The sequence below is a fragment of the Hylobates moloch genome, unplaced genomic scaffold (assembly GCF_009828535.3).
Source record: "Hylobates moloch isolate HMO894 unplaced genomic scaffold, HMol_V3 SCAFFOLD_23, whole genome shotgun sequence".
NCBI classification, from domain to species: domain Eukaryota; kingdom Metazoa; phylum Chordata; class Mammalia; order Primates; family Hylobatidae; genus Hylobates; species Hylobates moloch.
In genome coordinates, this window is record NW_026652298.1 from 10,241,157 (window position 1) to 10,267,109 (window position 25,953).

General features: G+C 39.8%; 1 protein-coding gene and 1 pseudogene across 2 annotated transcripts in view; both read right to left on the bottom strand.

Moving 5' to 3' along the window:
- Nucleotides 1-12,386: 12,386 nt before the first annotated feature.
- Nucleotides 12,387-13,822, bottom strand: LOC116462569 (keratin, type II cytoskeletal 8-like; annotated as a pseudogene).
- Nucleotides 13,823-17,086: 3,264 nt separating this feature from the next.
- ELOVL7 (ELOVL fatty acid elongase 7) overlaps nucleotides 17,087-25,953 on the bottom strand; it is a 50,664-nt gene continuing 41,797 nt past the window's right edge. Inside the window, exons 5-6 of one of the 2 annotated variants that reach the window (XM_032145054.2) lie at nucleotides 23,418-23,635; nucleotides 17,087-17,151 (exon numbers count right to left, since the gene is read on the bottom strand). In XM_032145054.2, the coding sequence (XP_032000945.1) occupies nucleotides 23,426-23,635 (210 nt within the window). In that variant the 3' untranslated portion in view covers nucleotides 17,087-17,151; nucleotides 23,418-23,425. Of the gene's footprint in view, nucleotides 17,152-20,600; nucleotides 23,636-25,953 lie in introns of those variants that run through there. The other variant, XM_058433990.1, reaches the window with a different exon arrangement.

Here is a 25,953-nt window from a genome sequence, read left to right on the forward strand (position 1 = left end):
AAACAGACTTTAAAGCAACAAAGATCAAAAGAGACAAAGAAGGACATTACATAATGCTAAAGGGATCAATGCAACAAGAAGAGCTAACTATCCTAAATATATATGCACCCAATACATGAGCACCCAGATTCAAAACGCAAGTTCTTAGAGGCCTACAAAGAGACTTAGACTCCCACACAATAATAATGGGAGACTTTAACACCCCACTGTCAATATTAGACAGAGCAATAAGACAGAAAATTAACAAGGATATCCAGGACTTGAACTCAGCTCTGGACGAAGCCAACCTAATAGACATCTATAGAACTCTCTACCCCAAATCAAGAGAATATACATTCTTCTCAGCACCACATCACACTTATTCTAAAATTGACCACATAATTGGAAGTAAAACACTCTTCGGCAAATGTAAAAGAACAGAAATAACAACAAACTGTTACTCAGACCACAGTGCCATCAAATCAGAACTCAGGATTTAAAAACCCACTCAAAACCACACAACTACATGGAAACTGAACAACCTGCTCCTAAATGACTACTGGATAAATAACAAAATGAAACCAGAAATAAAGATGTTCTTTGAAACCAATGAGAACATACCAGAATCTCTGGGACACAGCAAAAGCAGTGTTCAGTGGGAAATTTATAGCACCAAACGCCCATGAGAGAAAGCAGGAGAGAAAGCAAGAGAAAACAAATTCAAAGATCAGAGCAGAACTGAAGGAGACAGAGACAAAAAAAAACGTTCAAAAAAAAAAAATTAATGAATCCCAGAGCTGTTTTTTGAAAAGATCAACAAAATAGATAGACTGCTAGCCAGGCAAATAAAGAAGGAAAGGGAGAAGAATCAAACAGACACAATAAAAAATGATAAAGGGGATATCACCACCGATCCCACAGAAATACAAACTACCATCAGAGAATACTATAAACACCTCTATGCAAATAAACTAGAAAATCTAGAAGAAATGGGTAAATTCCTGGACATATATACCCTACCAAGACTAAAATAGGAAGAAGTTGAATCTCTGAATAGACCAATAACAGGTTCTGAAATTGAGGCAATAATTAATACCCTACCAACCAAAAAAGTCCAGGACCAGATGGATTCACAGCCAAATTCTACAAGAGGTACAAAGAGGAATTAGTACTACTTCTTCTGAAACTATTCCAATCAAGAGAAAAAGAGGGAATCCTCCCTAACTCATTTTATGAGGTCAGCATCATCCTGATACCAAAGCCTGGCAAAGACACAACTAAAAATGAGAATTTTAGGTCAATATCCCTGATGAACATCAATGCAAAAATCCTCAATAAAATACTGGCAAACCGAATCCAGCAGCACATCAAAAAGCTTATCCACCATGATCAAGTGGGCTTCATCCCTGGGATGCAAGGCTGGTTCAACATACGTAAGTCAATAAATGTAATCTGTCACGTAAACAGAAACAATGGCAAAAACCACATGATTATTTCAATAGATGCAGAAAAGTCCTTCGACAAAATTCAACAGCCTTTCATGCTAAAAACTCTCAATAAACTAGGTATCGATGGAACGTATCTCAAAATAATAATAGCTACTTCTGACAAACCCACAGCCAATATCACACTGAATGGGCAAAAACTGGAAGCATTCTTTTTGAAAACCAGCACAAGATAAGGATGACCTCTCTCACCACTCCTATTCAACATAATATTGGAAGTTCTGCCCAGGGCACTCAGGCAAGAGAAAGCAATAAAGAGTATTCAAATTGGAAGAGAGGAAGTCAAATTGTCTCTGTTAGCAGATGACATGATTGTATATTTTGAAAACCCCATTGTCTCAGCCCAAAATCTCCTTAAGCTGATAAGCAACTTCAGCAAAGTCTCAGGATAGAAAATCAATGTGCAAAAATCACAAGCATTCCTATACACCAATAACAGACAAAGAGAGAGCCAAATAATGAGCAAATTCCCATTCACAATTGCTCCTAGAGAATAAGGTACCTAGGAATCCAACTTACAAGGGATGTGAAGGACCTCTTCAAGGAGAACTACAAACCACTGCTGAAGGAAAAAAGGGAGGACCCAAACAGATGGAAAAACATTCCATGCTCATGGATAGGAAGAATCAATATCGTGAAAATGGCCATATTGCCCAAAGTAATTTATACATTCAATGCTATCCCCATTAAGCTACCATGACTTTCTTCATAGAATTGGAAAAAACTACTTTAAACTTCATCTGGAACCAAAAAAGAGCCCACATAGCCAATGTAATCCTGGGCAAGAAGAACAAAGCTGGAGGCATCACACTACCTGACTTCAAACTATACTACAAGGTTACAGTAACCAAAAGAGCATGGTACTGGTACCAAAATAGATATATAGACCAATGGAACAGAACAGAGGCCTCAGAAATAACACCACACATCTACCACCATCTGATCTTTGACAATCCTGATACACACAAGCAATAGGGAAAAGATTCCCTATTTAATAAATGTTGTTGGGAAAACTGGCTAGCCATACGCAGAAAACTGGACCCCTTCCTTACACCTTATACAAATATCAACTCAAGATGGATCAAAGACTTAAATGTAAGACCTAGGACCATAAAAATTTTAGAAGAAAACCTGGGCAATACCATTCAGGACATAGGCATGGGCAAAGACTTCATGTCTAAAACACCAAAAGCAATGGCAACAAAAGCCAAAATTGACAAATGGGATCTAATTAAACTAAAGAGCTTTTGCATAGCAAAAGAAACTATCATCAGAGTGAACAGGCAACCTACAGAATGAGAGAAAATTTTTGCAATCTATCCATCTGACAAAGTGCTAATATCCAGAATCTACAAAGAACTTAAACAAATTTACAAGAAAAAAAACAACCCCATCAAAACATAGGCAAAGGATATGCACAGACACTTCTCAAAAGAAGACATTTGTGCAGCCAACTGACATATGAAAAAATGCTCATCATCACTGGTCATTAGAGATATGCAAATTAAAACCACAATGAGATACCATCTCACGCCAGTTAGAATGGCGATCATTAAAAAGTCAGGAAACGGCTGGGTGCTGTGGCTCATGCCTGTAATCCCAGCACTTTGGGAGGCCGAGGTGGGCAGATCACGAGGTCAAGAAATCGAGACCATCCCGGCCAACATGGTGAAACCCCATCTCTAATAAAAATACAAAAATTAGCTGGGCATGGTGGCGCATGCCTGTAGTCCCAGCCACTCGGGAAGCTGAGGCAGGAGAATCACTTGAACCAAGGAGGTGGAGGTTGCAGTGAGCTGAGATGGTGCTACTGCACTCCAGCCTGGTGACAGAGTGAGACTCTGTCTCCAAAAAAAAAAAAAAAAAAAAAAAAAAAGTCAGGAAACAACAGATGCTGGAGAGATTGTGGAAAAATAGGAATATTTTTACATTGTTGGTGGGACTGTAAACTAGTTCAACCATTGTGGAAGACAGTCTGGTGATTCCTCAAGGATCTAGAGCTAGAAATATCATTTGACCCAGCAATCCCATTACTGGGCATGTACTCAAAGGATTATAAATCATTCTACGATAAAGACACAGGCTCACATATGTTTATTGCAGCACTTATCAATGATAGACCGGGTTAAGAAAATGTGGCACATATACACCATGGAATACTATGCAGTCATAAAAAAAAGATGAGTTCATGTCCTTTGCAGGGACATGGATGAAGCTGGAAACCATCATTCTCAGCAAACTATAACAATGACAGAAAACCAAACACCGCATGTTCTCACTCATAAGTGGGAGTTGAAGAATGAGAACACATGGACACAGAGAGGGGAACATCACACACTGAGGCCTATGGGGGTTGGGGGGGCTAGGGTAGGGATAACATTAGGAGAAATACCTAATGTTGGTGACGGGTTGATGGGTGCAGCAAACCACCATGGCACGTGTATACCTATGTAACAAAACTGCATGTTCCGCACATGTAACCCAGAACTTAAATAAAAAATAAATAAATAAATAAATAAATAAATAAATAAATAAATGAAAGCTCCATGTGCTGTTGAATAGAATGTATGTTCTGCGGTTGTTGGATGGAACGTTCTGTATATATCTGTTAAGTCCCTTTGTTCCAGGGTATAGTTTAAATCCACTGTTTCTTTGTTGACTTTCTGTCTTGATGACCTGTTTAGTGCTGTCAGTGGAGTATTGAAGTCCTGCACTACTATTGTGTTGCTGTCTATCTCATTTCTTAGGTCCATTAGTAATTGTTTTTTAAATTTGAGAGCTCCAGTGTTAGGTGCATATATGTTTAGGATCGTGATATTTTCCTGTTGGACAAGTCTTTCATCATTATATAATGTCCCTCTTTGTCTTTTTAAACTACTGTTGCTTTAAAGTTTGTTTTGTCCGATATAAGAATAGCTACTCCTGCTTGCTTTTGGTGTCCATTTGCATGAAATGTCTTTTTCCACCCCTTTACCTTAAGTTTATGTGAGTCCTTATGTGTTAGGCTGCCTTTTGAAGGCAGCAGATGGTTGGGGGTGGGGGGTGAATTCTTATACATTCTGCAGTTCTGTATCTTTTAAGTGGAGCATTTAGGCCATTTACATTCAATGTTAGTATGAGATGTGAGTTACCATTCCATTCATTGTGCTATTTGTTGTCTGTATACCTTGGTTTTTTGTTTTTAAATTGTATTTTTGTTTTATATGTCCTGTGAGATTTATGCTTTAAAGAGGTTCTGATTTGATGTATTTCCAGGGTTTGTTTCAAGATTTAGAGCTCCTTTTAGTAGTTCTTGTAGTGGTGGTTTGGTAGTGGTGAATTCTCTCAGTATTTGTTTATCTGAAAAAGACGGTATCTTTCCTTCATATATGAAGCTTAGTTTCAATGGATGCAAAATTTTTGGCTGATAATTGTTTTGTTTGAGGAGGCTGATGATAGGGCCCCAATCCTTCTAGCTTGTAGGATTTCTGCTGAGAAATCTGCTGTTAATCTGATAGGTTTTCCTTTATGGGTTACCTGGTGCTTTTGTCTCACAATTCTTCAGATTCTTTCCTTTGTCTTAACTTTAGATAACCTGATGAAAATATGCCTAGGCAATGATCTTTTTGTGATACATATCCCAGGCGTTCTTTGTGCTTCTTGTATTTGGATGTCTAGGTCTCTAGCAAGGCTGGGGAAGTTTTCTCGATTATTTGCCCAAATATGTTTTCCAAGCTTTTAGATTTCTCTTCTTCCTCAGGAATGTTGATTATTCTTAGGTTCAGGCGTTTAACATAATCCTAGACTTCTTGGAGGATTTGTTCATATTTTCTTATTCTTTTTTCTTTGTCTTCATTGGATTGAGTTAATTTGAAGACCTTGTCTTCAAGTTCTAAATTTCTTTCTACTGCTTGTTTGATTCTGTTGCTGAGACATTCCAGAGTATTTTGCATTTCTGTAAGTGTGTCCAATGTTTCCTGAAGTTTTGACTGTTTTCTTTATGCTGTCTATTTCATTGAATATTTCTCCCTTCACTTCTCGTATCATTTTAAAAATTTCCTTACATTGGGCTTCACCTTTCTCTGGTGCCTCCCTGATTAGCTTGATAACTAGCCTCCTGAATTTTTTTCAGGTAAATAATGGATTTCTTCTTGGTTTGGATCCATTGCCGATGAGCTAGTGTGATTTTGGGGGGTATTAAAGAACATTGTTTTGTCATATTACCAGAGTTGGCTTTCTGGTTCCTTCTCATTTGAGTAGGCTGTGTCAGAGGAAAGGTCTAGGGCTGAAGGCTGTTGTTCAGATTCTTTTGTCCCACTGTTCCCTTGATGTAGTACTCTCCACCTTTTCCTATGGATGTGCTTCCTGACAGCCAAGGTGTAGTGATTTTTATCTCTCTTCTGGATCCAGCCACCCAGCAGGTCTACCAGGCTCCGGGCTGGTACTGGATTGTCTGCACAGAGTCCTGTGATGTGAACCGTCTGTGGGTCTCTCAGTCGTGAATACCAGAACAGTGTTTGGGGTGTCTCCCAGTTCCTGCAGGAACAATCCACTTCCTTCAGAGGGTTTGTGGGTCCTCTCAGGTTTCCTGATTTATTCCTGCAGTCGTTCTGGTTCCTCCACATGCTGCTCCGTCATGTGATTCCTCCACATGCTGCTCTGTCCATCCAAGTCAAAGCTGCAATCTAGTCCTGCCACCTATCTGCCACGATCCCTAATGTCAAATGGATTTTAAAATGTAGTATTTATGGCTGGGTGCAGTGGCTCACGTGTGTAATCCCAGAACTTTGGGAGGCTGAGGTGGGTGGATCAGCTGAGGTCAGGAGTTTGAGACCAGCCTGGCCAACATGGTGAAATCCCCATCTCTACTAAAAATAAAAAAATTAGCCAGGCACGGTGGCAAGCACCTGTAGTCCCAGCTACTCGGGAGACTGAGGAAGAAGAATCGCTTGAACCCAGGAGGCAGATGTTGCAGTGAGCCGAGATCATGCCACTGCACTCCAGCCTGGGTGACAGAGTGAGACTCCATCTCAAAAAACAAACAAAAAAAAGTATTTATATACAGTACTATTTGGCCTTAACACACACACACACACACACACACACACACACACACACACAGAGAGAGAGAGAGAGAGAGAGAGAGAGGAAATTCTAGGCCAGGCACAGTGGCTCACACCTATAATGCTCTGGGAGGCTGAGGCAGGAGATCCCGTGAGGCCAAGAGTTCAAGACCAGCCTTAGCAGTACAGCAAGACCTCGTCTCTACCCTCTACTGTCTTTAATCTTTAAACACCTAAACCATACGTTTCTGTCTTATTTTAAAAACAGTTTGTTAATTGTAAAAACAAGAAAAAGACGGACTGTGAAGGATCGATATGTTATTTAATCATCAGCTAATTACAGGGAAAAGATTGAAATGTAGCTCTCATAATAGGGAAGAATCCCACCCATCTGTCTACTTTTAAACCATGATAATACTCTGTCCCATTTTCTTATTTCATGTATCACAGTAGAAGTTATTTATCTATACAGCTAAGTTCTTTTTCCATATTAGCTCATATTGTCTTTGATTATAAGTGAGTGTCCATGTTTGCTACCTGGCTCTTTTCAGCCATAAAAACATATCCTGGGGAGGCAGAGCAAGATAGCCAAACAGAAGCCATCGTCCTCCCAACAGGAACACCAAATTTAACAACTATCTACACAAAAAAAGCACCTTCATAAGAACAAAAAAGCACCATCATAAGAACCAAAAATCAGATGAATGGTCACAGTGCTGGTGCTGAAGAGGGTAGAAAAGACAGTGTTGAATCACCAACACCACCCCTCCACCATTCCCCAGCAGCAGCCATGTGGTGCAGATAGAGAATCTGTGCACTTTAGGGAGAACATAGCGATTGTGAAACTTTGCATTGGAACTCAGTGCTGTCAACATTAGGCAGAACTCAGCCAATGTCCACAGCAGAAGCATTCAGACCAGCCCTAGCTAGAGGGGAACCACCCACACCAACAGTCAGAACATGAGTTTCAGCAAGCCTCGCCACTGCAGGTTAAAGTGCTCTAGGGAACTAAATAAACTTGAAGTCTAGGCCACAAGGACTACAACTCCCAGGCAAGTCTGAATGCTGTGCTAGGTGGGCTCAGAGCCAACGGACTTGGGGAGCATGCAACCTAGTAAGACACTAGCCAGGGCAGTTAGGGAAGAACTTGCACCACCCCTCTCACAAACCCAGGCACCGTAGCTTACAACTCTTAAAGATGATTTTGTCTTGCAATTGGATACCAGCTCAGCCATATTACAATAGGGCACCAGGCAGAGTTGAGAGGCCCCCCATTCCAGGCCTTAGCTCCCAGATGACATGTCTAGACACACCCTGGGCCAGAAGAGAAACTGCTGCCTTGAAGGAAAAAACCCAGTCCTGGCAGGATTCATGACCTGCTGATGGAAGGCTGGGCCCTGAATAATCAGCAGAGTAACCAAGTAGTACACGCCATGGGTCTTGGATGAGACTAACATGTATTAGTGTCACGTGTGACCCATTATATTCCCAGCTGTGATGGCCATAGGGAGAAACTCCTTCTGATTAAGAAAAGGAGATGGAAAAATAAAGGGGACTTTGTCTTGCAACTTAGGTACTAGCTTGGCCACCCTGGGGTTGAGCACCAAGCAGGCCTGTGGGTCCCTGATGCCAGGCCTTGGCTCTTGTACAGCATTTCTGGACCTACCCTGGGCCAAAGGGGAGGTCATTGCCCTGAAGGATGAGTCCCAGGCCTGGCAGCAGTCACCACAAGCTAACTGAAGATACTGAAGAGTCCTTGGGCCTTAAGTGAACATCATCGGCACCCTGGCAGTACTCCCTGTGGATCTGTGGTGGTGGGGGACACAGGGAGAGATACCTCTGCTTATGGAAAGGGGAGGGAAGAATGGGAAGGACTTTGTCTTGTGGTTTTGGTACTAGCTTAGCCACAGTAGAATAGAGCAGTAGGTTGAGTTCTAAGGTTTCTGACTCCAGGCCCTGGCTTTTAGACAGCATCTCTGGACCTGCTTGGGACCCAGGGGAACTAGCTGCCCTGAAAAGAAGGACACAAGCCTGGCTGGCTTCACCCCTTCTGACTGTAGAGCCCTAGGGGCTTGAGCAAACATAGGTAGTAGCCAGGTAGTAGTCACAGTGGGCCTTGTGCAAGACCTAGGGCTGTGTTGCTTTCAGGTATGGCCCAGTGCAATCCCAGTCATGGTGGCCACAGGGGTCCATGTGTCACCCCTTTCCCAGCTACAGGCAACTCAGCACAGAGAAAGAGACTCCATTTGTTTGGGAGAAAGTAAGAGAAGAGAACAAGAGTCTCTGCTTGGTAATCCAGAAAATTCTTCCAGATCTTATCCAAGGCCACCAAGGTAGTACCTCTATGAGTCTGCAAGAACCACAGATGCAGTGACCAAAAACTTAGATCACAACACCCAAGACCTTTCAAATACCTGGAAAGCCTTCCCAAAAAGGATGAGTACAAACAAGCCCAGTCTGTGAAGACTACAATAAATACTTAACTCTTCAATGCTCAGACACTGACAAACATCCACAAACATCAAAACCATCCAGGAAAACATCCCCTAACCAAATAAACTGAATAATACACTGGAGACCAATCCTGGAGAGATAGAGACATGTGACCTTTAGACAGATAATTCAAAATAGTTCTTTGAGGAAACTCAAAGAAATTCAAGATAACACAGAAGAGGAATTCATAAGCCTATCAGATAAATCTAACAAAGAGATTGAAATCATTTAAAAGAATCAAGCATAAATACTGGAGTTGAAAAATATAATTGACACACTGAAGAATGCATCAGAGTCTCTTAATAGCAGAACTGATCAAGCAGAAGAGAGAATTACTGACCTTGACAACAAGCTGTTTGAAAACACACATTCACAGGAGACAGAAGAAAAAAGAATAGAAATGAATAAAGCACACCTACAAGATATACACAATAGCCTCGACAGGACAAATTTAAGAGTTATTGGCCTTAAAGAAGAGGTACAGAGAGGAGTAGAAAATTTAGTCAAAGGAATAATAACAGAGAACTTCCCAAACCTAGAGAAAGATATTAATATTCAAGTACAAAAATATTTGACCCAAAGAAGACTACCTCAAGGCATTTAATAATCAAATTCCCAAAGGTCAAGGATAAAGAAAGGACCCTAAAAGCAACAAAAGAAAAGAAACAAATAACATACAGTGGAGCTCCAAAATGTCTGGTAGCAGACTCCTCAGTAGAAACCTTACAAGCCAGGAGAGAGTGGCATGACATATTTAAAGTGCTGAAGGAAAAAAAAAACTTTTATCCTAGAACAGTATATCCAGCAAAAATATCCTTCATGCATGAAGGAGATACAAAGACTTTCCTAGAAAAACAAAAGCCACGGGATTTCACCAATACAAGACCTGTCCTACAGTAAATGCTAAAGGGAGCTCATCAATCTTCAAGAAAAGGATGTTAATGAGCAACAATAAGTCACCTGAAGGCACAAAACTCACTAGTAATAGTAACTACACAGAAAAACACAGAATATTATAATGCTGTAATTGTGATATGTAAAGTACTCATATCTTAAATAGAAAGATGAAAAGATGAACCAACTAAAAATAATAACTACAATAACTTTTCAAGATATACACAGTATAATAAGATATAAATGGAAACAACAAAAAGTTAAAAAGTAGGGAAATGAAGTTAAGTGTAGAGTTTTTATTAGTTTTCTTTTTGCTCGTTACTTTGTTTCCTTATGCAATCAGTGCTATCATCAGTTTAAAATAATGGGTTATGGCCAGGCACAGTGCTCATGCCTATTATCTCAGCACTTTGGGAGGCCAAGGCAGGCGGATCACCTGAGGTCAGGAGTTTGAGACCATCCTGGCCAACATGATGAAATCCCGTCTTTATTAAAAATACAAAAATTAAAGCTGGGCATGGTGGCTCACGCCTGTAATCCCAGCACTTTGGGAGGCCGAAGCAGGTGGATCACAATGTCAGGAGTTCAAGACCAGCCTGGCCAATATGGTGAAACCCTGTCTTTACTAAAACTACAAAAATTAGCCAGGCACAGTGGCAGGTGCCTGTAATCCCAGCTACTCGGGAGGCTGAGGCAGGAGAATCGCTTGAACCTGGGCAGCAGAGGTTGCGCCACTGCACTCCAGCCTGGGCGAGAGTGAGACCTTGTCTCAAAAAAAAAAAAAAAAAATACAAAAATTAGCTGGCCATGGTGGCAGGCACCTGCAATCCCAGCTACTCGGGAGGCTGAGGCAGGAGAATTGCTTGAATCTGGGAAGCAGAGGTTGCAGTGAGCCAAGATCGCTCTATTGCACTCCAGCCTGGGGGATAAGAGCAAGACTTTGTCGCAAAAAAAAAAAATAAATAAATAAAATAAAATAAAATAAAATAAAATAAAAGGGTTATAAGATAGTATTTGCAAGCCCCATGGTAGCCTCAAATCTAAAAATATACAACAGATGCAAAAAAATAAAAAAGAAAAAGAAAGAAATTAAGACATACCACCACAGAAAGTAACTTTCACTAATAGGAAGTCAGGAAGGAAGAGAGACTACAAAACAATTAGAAAACAAATAACAAACTGACAAAAGAAAGTCCCTACTTATCAGTAATAACATTGAATGTAAATGGAGTAAATGTTCCAATGGAAAGACATAGAGTGGCTGAATAAAAAAAATAAGATCCAATGATCTGTTGCCCACAAGAAATACATTTTGCCTGTAATGACACACACAGACTGAAAATAAAGCGATGAGAAAAGATAATCCACACAAAGGGAAACCAAAAAAGGGCAGAAGTAGCTATACTTATAGCAGACAAAATAGATTTCAAGACAGAATCTATAAGAAGATACAAAGAAGGTCATTATAGAATGATAAAGGGGTCAATTCAGCAAAAGGATATCACAATTGTAAATATATGTGCACTCAACACTGGAGCACCCAGATGTATGAAGCAAATATTATGAGAGCTAAAGAAAGAGACAGACCACAATACAATATTAGCTGGAGACTTCAACACCCCACTTTCAGGATGGGAGAGCTCTTCCAAAAAGAAGATCAGTGAAGAAATATTGGACTTAATCTGCCCTATAGAACAAAGGGACCTAATAGATAATTACAGAACATGTCATCCAAAGGCTGCAAAATACACATTCTTTTTTTCATCACATGGATCGTTCTCAAGAATAGACCACATGTTATATTACAAAACAAATCTTAAAACATTCGGGAAAAATAACATCAAGCATCTTCTCTGACCACAAACAACTCACCATTCACCCCGCCCCTCCCATCCCAATCAGTACTGCTCCTGGTCCTGCACTCTTAAAGCCGAAACACTGGGCTCACCTTCCATATTTCCCTCAAGCTCAGGCCAGGGTGTTTCTTTCCTTTCCTCATCTGGAATTACCTGTTGGGCACACTCTTCTGCCTCATTTTCTGTCTGGCAAACATCCCCTTATTGTTCATGAGGCAGCTGATATTATCTCCCCTTTAAAGTCTCTGCTTAAGTCCTACCACAGTCCAGATAGAGCTATTTCTCCTTTCTGTGCCTACATTGTACAGGCTAAAAACTTCTTTCTTCCTTTCTCGCTTTCTTTCTTTCTCTTTCTGCAGAGCTAGCTGAGGTTTTATTTTGGACCACAAAAAAAAAAAAAAGCAATCGAATTGTTTTGTAGCTGGAGAGACGAGCATGGGAGATCCCCAGGCAGTAAACTCCCCTGGGGGTGGGCTGAGGGCTAGGGCTGAGTCTCAGGTGAGTCTCCCATTTCTTGTGCTCCCCTGCACAGCCGCCTCCCTCGCGTGCTCTGGGGTAGCCGCAGGAGGGGCAGGCTGGGAGGGGCTGCCGCCTCAGCTGTTCACTTGAGCAGGACGTCAGGAGGACTCAGACACCAGCTTCCCATCGCGGGTCTCAATCTTCTTCACAATCATGGCCCTGATGGAGCTGGTGCGGCTGAAAGCGCAGGAGCCCGCGCCAGAGCCAAAACTGGAGCCCAGGCCGTAGCTGAGGCCGGGACTTGTGAGGCCCCCATAGGTCGAGCTCAGACCACCTGCACAGCCGCTGGTGGTCTTCATACGGACACTCATGTTCTGCATCCTAGACTCCAGCCGGCTCTCCTCGCCCTCCAGCAGCTGTAGGTGGCGATCTCGATGTCCAGGGCCAGCTTGACGTTCATCAGCTCCTGGTACTCACGCAGCTGCCGCGCCATGTCCTGCTTGGTCCGCTGCAGGGCGGCCTCCAGCTCAGACAGCTCGGCGTTGGCATCCTTAACGGCCAGCTCCCCACGCTACTGGGCAGCTCTGATGGCGGCCTCCAGGGCAGCCCTCTGGCCTTTGAGGCCCTCAGTCTCAGCCTGGAGCCGGCTTATGTTCCAGTTCATCCAGGAGATCTCAGTCTTTGTATGCCGCAGGTCATCCCTGTGCTTCCCAGCCAGCATCTGGAGCTCCACATACTTGATCTGGTACATGCTCTCAGCCTCAGCCCAGCTGCGGTTGGCGATCACCTAGTACTGTGCCTTGACCTCAGCGATGACGCTGTCTATGTCCAGGGAGCAGCTGTTGTCCATGGACAGCACCACAGACGTGTCCGAGATCTGGGACTGCAGCTCCCAGATCTCTTCATACAGCTGCCTGAGGAAGTTGATCTCGTCAGTCAGCCCTTCCAGAATAGACTCCAGCTCTACCTTGTTCATGTAAGCTTCATCCACATCCTTCTTGATGAGGACAAATTCATTCTCCATCCCTGTACGCTTATTGCTCATCCTCATACTTGTTCTTGAAGTCCTCCGGCAGCCCCTGCATGTTGCCAATTCCGCCTCCAGCTTCAGCTTCCCCTGGCCCAGAGTTTCCAGCTGCCACCTAAAGTTGTTGATTGATGTAGCTCTCGAACATGTTGTCCATGTTGCTCCGAGCCATCTTCTGCTGCTGCAGGAGGCTCTACTTGGTCTCCAGCATCTTGTTCTGCTGCTCCAGGAACCGTACCTTGTCTATGAAGGAGGCAAACTTGTTGCTGAGGGTCTTGATCTAGTTCTTCTCCTGGGTGTAGACTCCTGGATGTTGGAGTCCATCTCTAGTTAAGGAAGCTCAGCAGGCTCTGGTTGACCATGACGGCGGTGATGATTTCCATGCCACTGGCCCCACTATAGCCTCTGCCCAGGTCACCCTGGAAGCTGCTGCTGCCCACTTAGGAGAAGCTCGAGGAGCTGATGCGGGCACCAGGCCCACAAGGTGGACACCTTGTAGGACTTCTGGGTCATCCTGATGGACATGGTGGAGGCAGGAGTGGAGGCAGGTGGCCTGAACCAGGCAGAGATTCCAGAAGGAGAGGACAAGCTGCTTCTTGGTATTTATTTATTTATTTATTTATTTATTTATTTATTTATTTATTTATTTATATTTTAAATTCAGGGGTACGTGTGCAGGTTTGTTATACAGGTAAACTTGTGCCACGGGGCTGTGTTGCATAGACTGTTTCATCACTCAGGTATTAAGCCTAGACCCTTTCATTATTTTTCCTGATCCTCTCCCTCCTCCCAGACTTCACCCTTAGACCCCAGTGTCTGTTGTTCTGTTGTTCCCTCTATATGTCCATGTGTTCTCATCATTCAGCTTTCACTTATAAGTGAGAACATATGTTACTTGGTTTTCTGTTCCTGTGTTAGTTTGCTAAGGATAATAGCCTCCAGCTCCATCCAGGTTCCTGCAAAGGGCATGATCTTGTTCTTTGCTATGGCTGCATGTATTCCATGGTGTATCTGTACCACATTTTCCTTATTCAGTCTACCATTGGTGGGCATTTGGGTTGATTCCATGTCTTTACTACTGCGAATAGTGCTGGAGTGAACATACGTGTGCATGTGTCTTTATGACAGAATGATTTATATTTCTTTGGGTATATACCCTGTAAAGGGACTGCTGGATCAAATGGTAGTTCTGTTTTTAGCTCTTTGAGGAATCACCACATTGCTTTTTACAGTGGTTGAACTAATTTACACTCCCACCAACAGTGTATAAGCATTCTTTTTCTCTGCAACCTTGCCAGCATCTGTTTTATTTCTTGACTTTCTAATAATAGTCATTCTGACTGGTGTGACATGAAATCTCATTGTGATTTTGATTTGTGTTTCTCTAATGATCAGTGACGTTCAGCTTTTTTTCATGTGCTTTCTGGCCGCATGTATGTCTTCTTCTGAAAAGTGTTCATGTCCTTTGCCCACTTTTTAATGTTTTTTTCTTATACATTTGTTTAAGTTCCTTATAGATGCTAGATATCAGACTTTTGTTAGATGCATAGTTTCTAAAAATTTTCTCTTATTCTATAAACTGTCTATTTACACTCTTGATAGTTTCTTTTGCTGTGCAGAAGCTCTTTAGTTTAATTATATCCCATTTGTCAATTTTTGCTTTTGTTGCAATTGCGTTTGGCATTTTTGTCATGAAATCTTTGCTTATTCCCATGTCCAGAATGGTATTACCTAGGTTGTCCTTCAGGGTTTTTATAGTTTGGGGGTATACATTTAAGTCTTTAATCCATCATATGTGGTGTAAGGAAAGGGTCCAGTTTTTACTGCCACTACTAAAAATACAAAAATTAGCCAGGTATGATGGCAGGTGTCTATAATCCCAGCTACTCAGGAGGCTAAGGCAGGGAGAATTGCTTGTACCCGGAAGGCGGAGGTTGCTGTGAGCTGAGATTGTGTCTCTGTACTCCAGCCTGGACGACAGAGCGATACTCCATCTCAAAACAAACAAACAAGCGAAAAAACAAAAACTATTTGTTTAACAGCAGAATATCTGACTGGACTTGTTTGCATGTTTGTTGCCCTCTATCCAAGTGAAAATCTCTGTGGGGATTGGTATTATTTGACTTTATTTTTATATTCTAGCACAGCAGTTGGCATATAGTAGGAGTTTAACAAATTGTTGAATGATTGACTAAACCACTAAAGAGTGAGCAGAGGAAGAGAACTTATAATAATAGCACATACTTATTCAGTGCTTCATTCATTCATTCAACAACAGTTATTGAACTCCCGTAATATGCCAGCCATTGTTCTAGGCACTTGCAGTGAACAAAATAGACAAAATCATCTACCCTTGAAGAGATTACTTTCTTATGAGGAAGACAGTCAATAAATAATATTAATAGTAACTAAATGCATTGTATAGCATGTTAGAAGGTAATAAGTGCTGTATAGGAAAAAGAAAGATGAGGGTGCAGGCTGCAGTACTGAAAAAGTGAGATTTGAACACAGGAGAGAATTGAAGGGTTTAGCCAGCAGTTATTTTGGGAACAGTTCCTTAGGCAGAGAAAAATAAATGAAGAACCCTAAGATGGAAATGCACTTACAATGGTCCAGCGACCAGCAAGGAGGCCAGAGAAGCAATGACAGAGTTTTTACGCTCAGTGAAACCAGAAACCATTGTAGGGTTCGGAATAAAAGAGTTACATGATCTGATTTACGTTGAGATGACTTTGGCTGCTATTTGGACAAGAAGTTTTAGGGAAGCAAAGGCAAAAGCAGAGAGTCAGATAGGAAGCTATTCCAGGAATCCAGGCATGAGATAAGGGCCCAGGATTGGTCAGATTCTGGTTATACTTTGAGAGGAAGCCAGCAGGATTTCTTGTTGGATTTGGCATTGAGTGAGAGAGAAAGGACCTGAGGATGACTCTGAGGTTTTTAGCCTGAATAACTGGAAGGAAAGCACTGCTCTAAAAGTTTTCCCTGTTTTAACTCATCTAATATCCCACAATAACTGGATAAAGAAGTATTGTTTCCATTTTCAGTTGGGACACTAAGAGACAGAGAAGCTGTCCAGGTTACAGAGCTAGCAAGAAACAGAGTCAGAATTTGACCAGGCAGGCTGGTTCCAGAGACTGTGCCCCCAACCAGTGTACCACGCTTCCTCTTTGTGACAGCATCTAGTAGGATGAAAGGCTTTTATACAGGGATAATATAATATTATAATCTAGGCAAATATTATTATAATATAATCTAGACTATATTATAATCTAGGATAATATTATAATCTAGGAAAAATTATTCAGGTCTGAACAAGGAAGGTTGCCACAAGAATAAAAAGAAAGGCATAAATTCATGGGCAAGATAACCCAAAATGGGCAAAAGACACACTGACCAGAATCTGTACAACTTTTAAGATAGAAGGCTACAAGGGGGGGTTCCTGTCCGTAATCCCAGTGCTTTGAGAGGCTGAAGTGGGAGAATCGTTTGACACTAGGAGTTCAAGACCAGCCTGGGCTACATAACAAGACCTCGTCTCCACAAAAGATAAAAAAAATTATCCAGGCATGTTGCCACTCAGGAAGCTGAGGCAGGAAGATTGCTTGAGCCCAGTAGTGTGAGGCTACTGTGAGCTATGAAGGTGCCACCGTGCTCCAGCTGGGGCAACAGAGGAAGACCCATCTCTTATAAAAAAAATAAAAGGAACACAGTAGCTCCAAGTTTACATCTCCACATTCAAATACTCAGATGCTTGTATCATTCTTATTTAAGTTGTAAGGACTATGTACAGAGTGTCCTTTCGTGTGGCCTTGGCACTTAAGAGATACTTACCTCATATCAAGCTTTCTCCCTTTAGTAACCAGAGTACATCCCAAACTAATTGAATCCTGTAGGTCCTAGAATACAAAGAAGGTGCAGCAATGTTTTAATAATGCTGTAGTTTGAATACAGGCAAAAATGCTCATATTTAGATTTGAAGAGTATTATAGTTTGTAACTTTGTTGAGTTATAGGTACATGTGCAGCCTGACCTGATAATACTGGCTGTCAATAAAAAGTATGAACATGCCGAGCCAGCGCCAGGAAAGTAAGAGCCTTTGGCCCTCTCTCTGGGGCAGCCTGGTATAAAAGACATGTTGTATGGCCTGTTATATTGTGGTTGTATCTGCTAGAAACATCTGGAGGAATTTCTATCTCCCCAATCATCGTGTATCTTATGCTGCCTGAAACGAAGAAAACCATAACCCTTGCTCTCATTTAATCTAGGGACCTACCTTCAACTCCATACTCAAATCTGAGTCTATTTCTCTGTGCAAGGGGCCACTTTCTTAGTGAAAAATTAAAACAGCACTTACTTTCACCTACAGAACTAGTCAATACAAACCAGAACTGTGTGAATTAAACATAGGCTTTAACTCTCCTAAAGAGAAAAATAAGTATTCCTGTCTATTTTAGGTAATACTTTGTGTGGCAGACTGTAGTTTCCAAGTACAATATTTCTCCCATCCTACATGTACTTACGAGGTAGCTTTTACATTTTTCCCATTGAGGGACATGGTCTGTGTCCTCTCCTCTTGAAAATGGGTGGGCTTTTGTACAGGGGAAGTGATATTCCCTGACTTCTATGGCTAGGTTATAAAAGGCAATACTGCTCCCATTTTGTTCACTGGAATGCTTACTCCTGAAGCCTTCGGTCTGACTTCCCTGAGACTGCCATGCTGTGAGGAAGCTCAAAGTAGCCCAAGGGGAAAGACTACACGGACAGGACTTGAGACTACACAGAGATCTCCAGCCATCCCCCACTGCCTCAACCTCCTGGTTCCTGGTTAAGCCACAGTCTGGCTGCAATTGCACCAAGGACCCCAAACAATAACCACTCAGCTTCTCAAATCATTGATCCTTCAAAGTGGTAAGAGATGTAGCCTTGATGTAGCTGTAAGTCATCAAATTTAGGGGTGATTTTTGTTAGTCAATAATAGATAAACTGTAACAGCTTGAGAAACAACAATACTATTTATATAAAGATAACAAAGGCTATACAAATAGCATACTGATGGAAAAATATATGCTAAATATATACACTGAATATATAGACTATATAAAAATTATATTAGTATATCAATCATTTTGAATCTATTATAATACATTATATATAACTTATGTGTATATATATTCATCCAAAAGTAATGATTTAATCATTTGCTGATGCCAGGCAGAGTGCTGGCCCTAAATAAGTGTGTTCAATCACTTTTCCATTTAGACACTTGAAGAATTATATGTACTTCTGTGCAAAATAATGGCCCATCATGGTGGTGGATTCTCAGTGGGTGAGGTTACATCAGGTGCTTACTCAAATGTCATCTCTTACCTTCTTTCTAATAGAATCTAATTTTGTTGGAGATGACAATGTGCCCATCTAGAAAATTAGTTCACAGCTTCCCCTGCAGCCAGAGATGGCCATGAGGCAGTTTTGACCATTGAGATATAAGTGGAAGTTGTTGTGTGGGACCCCTGGGAAAGCCCTTTAGAAAGAAACAGACCTAGACTCTACTGTATTTGGTACCCAAGGAGGCATACAAAGACATCTTCTTCCCTGGTGGTATATGGTATATGCAGATTTTCTCTGTATCCCTGCCCCTCCCCAGAGTACTTAGCTACATGACATGATGCTTTGGAATGACAGACACTAACTACAGTCTATTACACCCAACTGCTTCCTACGAGAAGGATATACTGGAAAATGCTGGTGACAGGGAGCCTCAGGCTCCATGGAAGGGATTCTTTTCCAGAGGCTCTCATAACCAGGCTGATCATGTTACTCCTCCATCAAACATCTTCAGTGGGTCCTGATGAACATTATTTTTTGTTTCATCAAAGGTAACTATTTAACATTAGGATAACATATCTTGCAAATCTGTAATACACTTTTCACTTGTCAACAGGTATGCCACCTTTGTTTTTATTAAAATTTGAGGTAGGCTTGTCTTTTTAAACTGTACTGTAAACTTTTTAAGGGCAGGGACCACATCCAGCACATTTTAAAGTTTCTCATGACACTTAGATGCAGTAAGCACCCTCAATACTGACTGACTACCAGTGAAAATCATGTCAATTCTGTCATTTTGGTTCCTAACTTAAATAACATCTATACAGAACATTATAATACATACATTACTTTTTAAAAACTGGACAATTTCAAACATACACAGAAGTAGACAGAAGAGTATAATAAACTCCTATTAAGTGAACCCATTACCCAACTTTAACAATTATCAACATCTCCTTTTCTTTTTACTAGAGTATGTTAAAGTGAAATCAGACAACCTATCATTTTACATATACATACTTCAGTGTATGTATTTCACATATAAGGACTTTAAAATATATACATCTGCAATACAGTAATAATATCTAATATTAATAATTTCTGTCTTTTAACATTTAGTTCATGTTCAGTTATATCTAATTGTTCTAAGAATGCCCTTTTATGATTTGGTTTGTTCAAATCAGGATTCAAATGACATTTGGTTAATATATCTTAAGTCTTTTATCTACAAAAGTTGCCTTCTCTGGATTTCTTTTTTTTAAATGACATTTATTTATTGAAGAAACCAGGTCATTTGTTCTATGGAATTTCCTGCATTTTGGACTCGGCTGATTGTATCCTCTTGGTGTCTTTTAACTCTTATATACTGTACTTCCTGTAACTAGTAATTTAGATACAGAGGATTGATTAGATTCAAGTTCAAATTTTTTTTTTGCCACGAATACCTCAGAGTATTATAGTGTATTATGAGACAAAACACCTGGTTGTCCCACTTTGAATGACATTAAGATTGATCAGTGGGTTCAGTCGTATCAGCACAAGCCATCCCCATCAACCTTTCATCTAACTGTTTTAGCAACCAGTGATCATTAGCTATTCCCACTTATTAGAGACAGTGGGGATGGCAAAATTATTCTTTTTTGTTAATTCTTTCCACTTAAAAAACCTTGCCTACTAACATACCGCCAATTTTGAAATTCTGTACAACCTAAACACATAACTCAAATTCAAATTCTTTCATAGAGTCTTCCCTGTCTGCTAAGTGGCAGAACTGTCACTCATCTGGCACCTATCATCTACTGCCCTGTCACATGATTTCATCTGCCAGTTGGTAAGCTCCAGGAGATCCCAATTATGTTCTAGGTATCTTTGTATCCCAAAGATGAACACAGCACGTGTACAAGAAATATGTAAAATAACTTTGATTGGTGAGTATTCAAATTAAAAGTCACCAACCCATGCAAATACATGCAGCTAGATTCCAAAATGAAAAATACACACACATATACATGCAATACCACAAATTTATTATAATACACAGGGAAAAACAAACTCAAACTTTGACAACATCCACAGAATGTTCCAGTCTTTAAAAAGTTAACAGAAATAAAGGGTAATGGAGAGAATATAATCTCATAATTTTATAATTAAGGCTGTAAATGGCAAAGTCCCATAGATATTTAAAAATCTATATTTGTATTTATTTATAATATAGATATAGGCCCTCAAGGATTCATAGAGATTTATGTAATAAACTAGATATTGGAACTATTTATTTTGTTGTTGTTGTTGCTTGTTAGGTAAGCAAACCCAAACAAATTAAGTCCTGAAAAGTGGGATGAAATCCCACAGGAACTCTATGTGACCACACAGAACTCTAATAAATACGGCCCATACAAATTCTATATCCAGTGAAAATCATTTTGATCCACAATCATGTTGATGTTTCTATGGAGGATACTTCTAGCAGCTGTGATTTCTTTTGTAGCATTCTGGCTCTCCACTTCTATTCATATAATTGAGTATGTGTTTTATTACATGCTAGCTTATAGGCAAGTCAAACATTTTAGACTACAGGGAGGTTAGGAGAGGTTGTATGATGACGGTCGGCAAGTATGCAAGAAATAAACTCTCCTGTTTCATCTCTTTAATTTTTGCCTCATTTTGGTCTCTATACTACTTGGGGTCTTTGGAAATGGTGTGATTTATAACAGCACCTAGCATACCTTCTCATTTTAGCACAGGTTAGATATGAAGAGCCAAACCTGGAAAACAGTTAAGGCGTCCTGAGACCTTTCCAGTGGAATAAATTAGAGCAGCAGTTTCATTTAGCTGTGCTCTTTTGTCCTTTATTCTTTATTTTCTAAAAATATAAAATTATGGCCAGGCGCAGTGGCTCACCCCTGTAATCCCAGAACTTTGGGAGGCCGAGGTGGGAGGATCACCTGAGGTCAGGAGTTCGAGACCAGCCTGGCCAACCCTGTCCCTACTAAAAATACAAAAATTAGCTGAGCATGGTGGCAGGTGCCTGTAATCCCAGCTACTTGGGAGGCTGAGACAGGAGAATCACTTGAACCTGGGAGGCAGAGGTTGCAGTGAGCTGAGATTGCGCCATTGCACTCTAGCCTGGGCAACAAAAGTAAAACTGCTTCAGAAAAAAAAATAATAAATTATATACATATATATATATATATATATATATATATGTAATTACTCCCATTTATCAACCTTTACCTTCTCATGCTGTAATCAAGTAAAATCACAAAAGATCACTTAAAGGCAAATAACCTTATGAATCTGGTAAGTGTAAACATAACAAGCCATGGTATTGAGTAAAACTTAGGCATTGTACAATAAGTATCTCTGTGTGTTCAAAATTAACTGGGGCTTTAAGTACTAATTGTTTAAAGTCCTACAAACATAAACAGTGCTTCGAAATTGAGTATAAATAAAAGAAGAAAAAAATACGGAAAAATTCACAAATGTCCAAATATTATTTCTTGGACAAAACTCTACTGACTAGTAGTTTTGATTCTCTGACAAGAAAATGTAAAAATAACAGAAAGAAAGTAGCAATTTTAAAGAAACAAAGCCTATGCCAAATGAATTTCAGTCCTTCATTACATGGTTTTATAGGTCTGGAAACAGAAATCCAGGTTGTTAATTAATTCATAATTCCAGAAAATATTTTATTGTTCAGTATACCTATAACATTAATTATATAATCTATTACCGTTATGTAGTCTGTTTGCTTACATATTCAATTTTCCCCTGGATATTCTCTGTGCCACAATTTGCCTCTAGTTGCTTCACAGCCACTCTAACCCAAATCTGGAAACTGTGTACAATAGGTAATATTATTTATGATTTAAGGGTAGTACCTGTAGTGTGCTAATAATACGAACATGTAAGTATCTAACCTATATATTTAACCAAGATAATAATTTAAACCATGACAATGTAAGAAAGTGATATGATACTATAACAGACAACAGGTTTTTCCCACTGAACTACACAATACTTTTTACATTGACAAATTCATCTCTTTCCAGAGATATACAAAGTTAATTGTAAAACAGTAATAGCAAAGTATTCATTAACCCATTAAAACAAATCACCTTGTTTTGAAAATAATCAACTGAATGAAACTTGGTGTCAAGGGCATCAGTGTACTAACCCAAAGGATTGCTACTTTGAAACAGTTTGTACAACAAATGGGTTGTGAGGAAGTCTTAACAGCAAAACTGGTGATGGCTACTGAAAAGATCCATTGAAAATTATCATTAAAGATTTTAAATGACAAGTTATCAAAAACTCACTCAATTTTCACCTGTGCTAGCTTGCTAAAATGGGAGTTAACTCTAGAGCAAATATAGTATCTTCTGATTACAGTCAATAAATGACAAAGCCAGGGCCTACAGTTGGTTTCCAGACTTTCCAGACCCAGCAGAAGGAATGTATTGTATCACATGGATCTCTGTCTGTGCTCAAAATACCTAATGATATTTTTCATCTTTATTGGACTTCCTTGAAGAGTACTGTATTGCTTCATATCTTTTTTTCACTGTAACAAAATGTTTTAAACAAAACCTTTGGATTAGGTTTAAAAGCAGCTAAAAAAAAAACCAAAAAACAAAAAAAACTTCTGGCGGCTGTAGGCTCTAATTATCAGAAGACTGTTATCTGGAAGCTTCGGGCTCTCAAATATCAGACATCCCAATAACTTATCATAAAAATACAAGCTCTTAGTTTTGAAAAATATACAAAATGCACTGCATAGGTAAATACCTCTTGATTGTCAAGGAAGACAATGTATCAGTTTCGATCACAGACTTACGTTGGGCTTCAATTATCTTTGTTTTTGCAAGTTCCATTTTTCACAGTTTTGGGCAACCTCTGACCTTTGGTGTAAGCGCGGTACCAAAAATGGAGAAAGAGCAGCAGAAACATGAAACTGTAACTCATAATGATGCACGCAAAGACTGGAAACTGATACTTGCAATCCTCCATGAAAAAGAACTGGCTTATGTGGATGGTGACAATAACAAACTGGACCTAAGAAATGAAAATGTGAAAAAAAATTATTCAGATATGAAGAGTTAACAATTCTTTACCTACCTATGTTTATGCACTCTCAAAGTGCAGAGAGTGCACTATTGGGCAGAGAAGTCCACCTTTAAATCTAGCCTCCCTGAGAGTGATAATGGGTGGTATAATGTCAAAAGCCAGTTGGAAGTATGGATCCACTATTCAGAACCGCAAAATTGCACAACCACAGAGTCTATATTTAAATGTTCCCTGGAGCTGTGCAGTGCAGCAACCTTTTTACTACTCAGAGAATCAACAGAGCAGGTTTTCTCTATAAGTCTCTGACTTGAGTCCTTGACTATGATGAAATGACCATGCACTACATGTGGCCTATTTTTTTCAGGATGATTTCAATTTCAAATATTCTGTCCTGTTATTGGACCAGATATTTTAATTTTTGGAAAATAATAACATTTTACTTAAAGCCCCTTGAATTTTGTAGTAGCCAAAGCATCTCTGAGTCCTTATACCTGCCACTTGTCCTCCACAGTCACAGATAAAAATGTGTCTGGGCCAGGCACGGTGGCTCACGCCTGTAATCCCAGCACTTTGGGAGGCTGAGGCGGGTGGATCACGAGGTTAGGAGTTCGAGACCAGGTCGGCCAAGATAGCAAAACCCTGTCTCTACTAAAAATACAAAAATTAGCCAGGCGCAGTGGTACGCGCCTGTAGTCCCAGCTACTCAGGAGGCTGAGGCAGGAGAATCGCTTGAACCTGGGGGGCGGAGGTTGCAGTGAGCCGAGATCGTGCCACTGCACTCTAGCCTGGGTGACAGAGCGAGACTCCATCTCAAAAAAAAAAGTGTCTGAACTGCCAGCTGAGGCAGAGAATCTACAAGGTGTGAGAGTGAACTGGTGGCCCTTCTAGTAGTGCACAAGGGCTCTGTAGGGCAGAACATGTTATACAGTCCCAAGACGGACCTTTTCTAGGCTAATATTCAGATTTTCTGGTTATCATGTTTTCCCTGATTAAAAAGCAACATCTGTTCTGTGGAAATTTTAGAAAAGTAAAACTCTATAAAGAAACAGACAACAATTACTCACAATCTGTCTAGTTATAATCATGGTTAAGATTTTCACAGTTTATTTTATTATCATTTTATCCTTGTCATCATCAACTTTCCTTGCATTATCTTAATGTATATTTATGACATTCCCACAGCATAGCCACTTATTCCTCTCATTTTGCAAAAGAGAAAACAAAACTTTAGGAAGGCTAAACGGTATCCTCAACATTCTATACATGTGTATGTTTGTGTATAATTGACATATTTGAGAATATAATGAACAAATGTCCATCCTATTTTTTCTACATCAGTATTTTTTCATGTTATTAAAAAGTCTGTACAACATTTAAGAGTATGCTAAGAGAAAAAAAAGCCTAAATACAAAACACAAAATTATATATGCAATACTATACAAATAATGTAAAAGGTGTACACATATGCCTGAGAGAAAAACTGGATGAAAACCAAATAAAAATATCATCAGTGATTATCCCTGGGTGGCAGAATTACATGTATTTTTTTTCTCTTTGCTTAATTAGGTGTTCTCACGTATTTGCAATGAGCATATACTACTTTGAGAAAATAGTATTTTTTAAAGAAGCAATGGTGAGTAATTTTCATGACTTCATAGTATTTCAAAGTATGAATTAAAATAATTTATTTTACCATATCCTTATGGTTGGTCATTTAGTTTGCTGCCAACTTCAAATACAACAAATAACTCTGCAAGGAAATACTCTGATCTTGATTTAGGATCCTTACCCATTAAAATATCAATCTCTCACCTGGAAGAACACATTATATGAATGTGCCAAATTTCACGTAGGAAGTCACAGGATTTTAATAAAAAATTAATCTTCACCATGCTATCTAAACCAAATTCATACTTTCTCATCGGTGTTACTGGCAGAATATGACATCAATTTATTATAGACTGCAAATGTGGAAATACAAGGATGGCAGAATTCTCCTTTTAATAGACACCAATAAAATGTAAAGCAAATCATCATCTCAAACCCATAATGAGTCTCCAAAAAAATTAAATATATTTTGAGAATTAATGCTTAGAATGCATTATTAGGTCTAAACTGAGTGCCTCTGGCTTTTTCAAACATTGTTTATATAAGGGCAGTATTCAAATTTAGGTAATACATATATGTTGGTCTAACCCTCTACATTTTTAATTCTCACAATGCTTTTTATTAACTAGAGGAAAGATGGACTTATAAATCTTAGGACTAGATAGGTAAGCACACAGGAAGGCTCATCATTCCCTCAA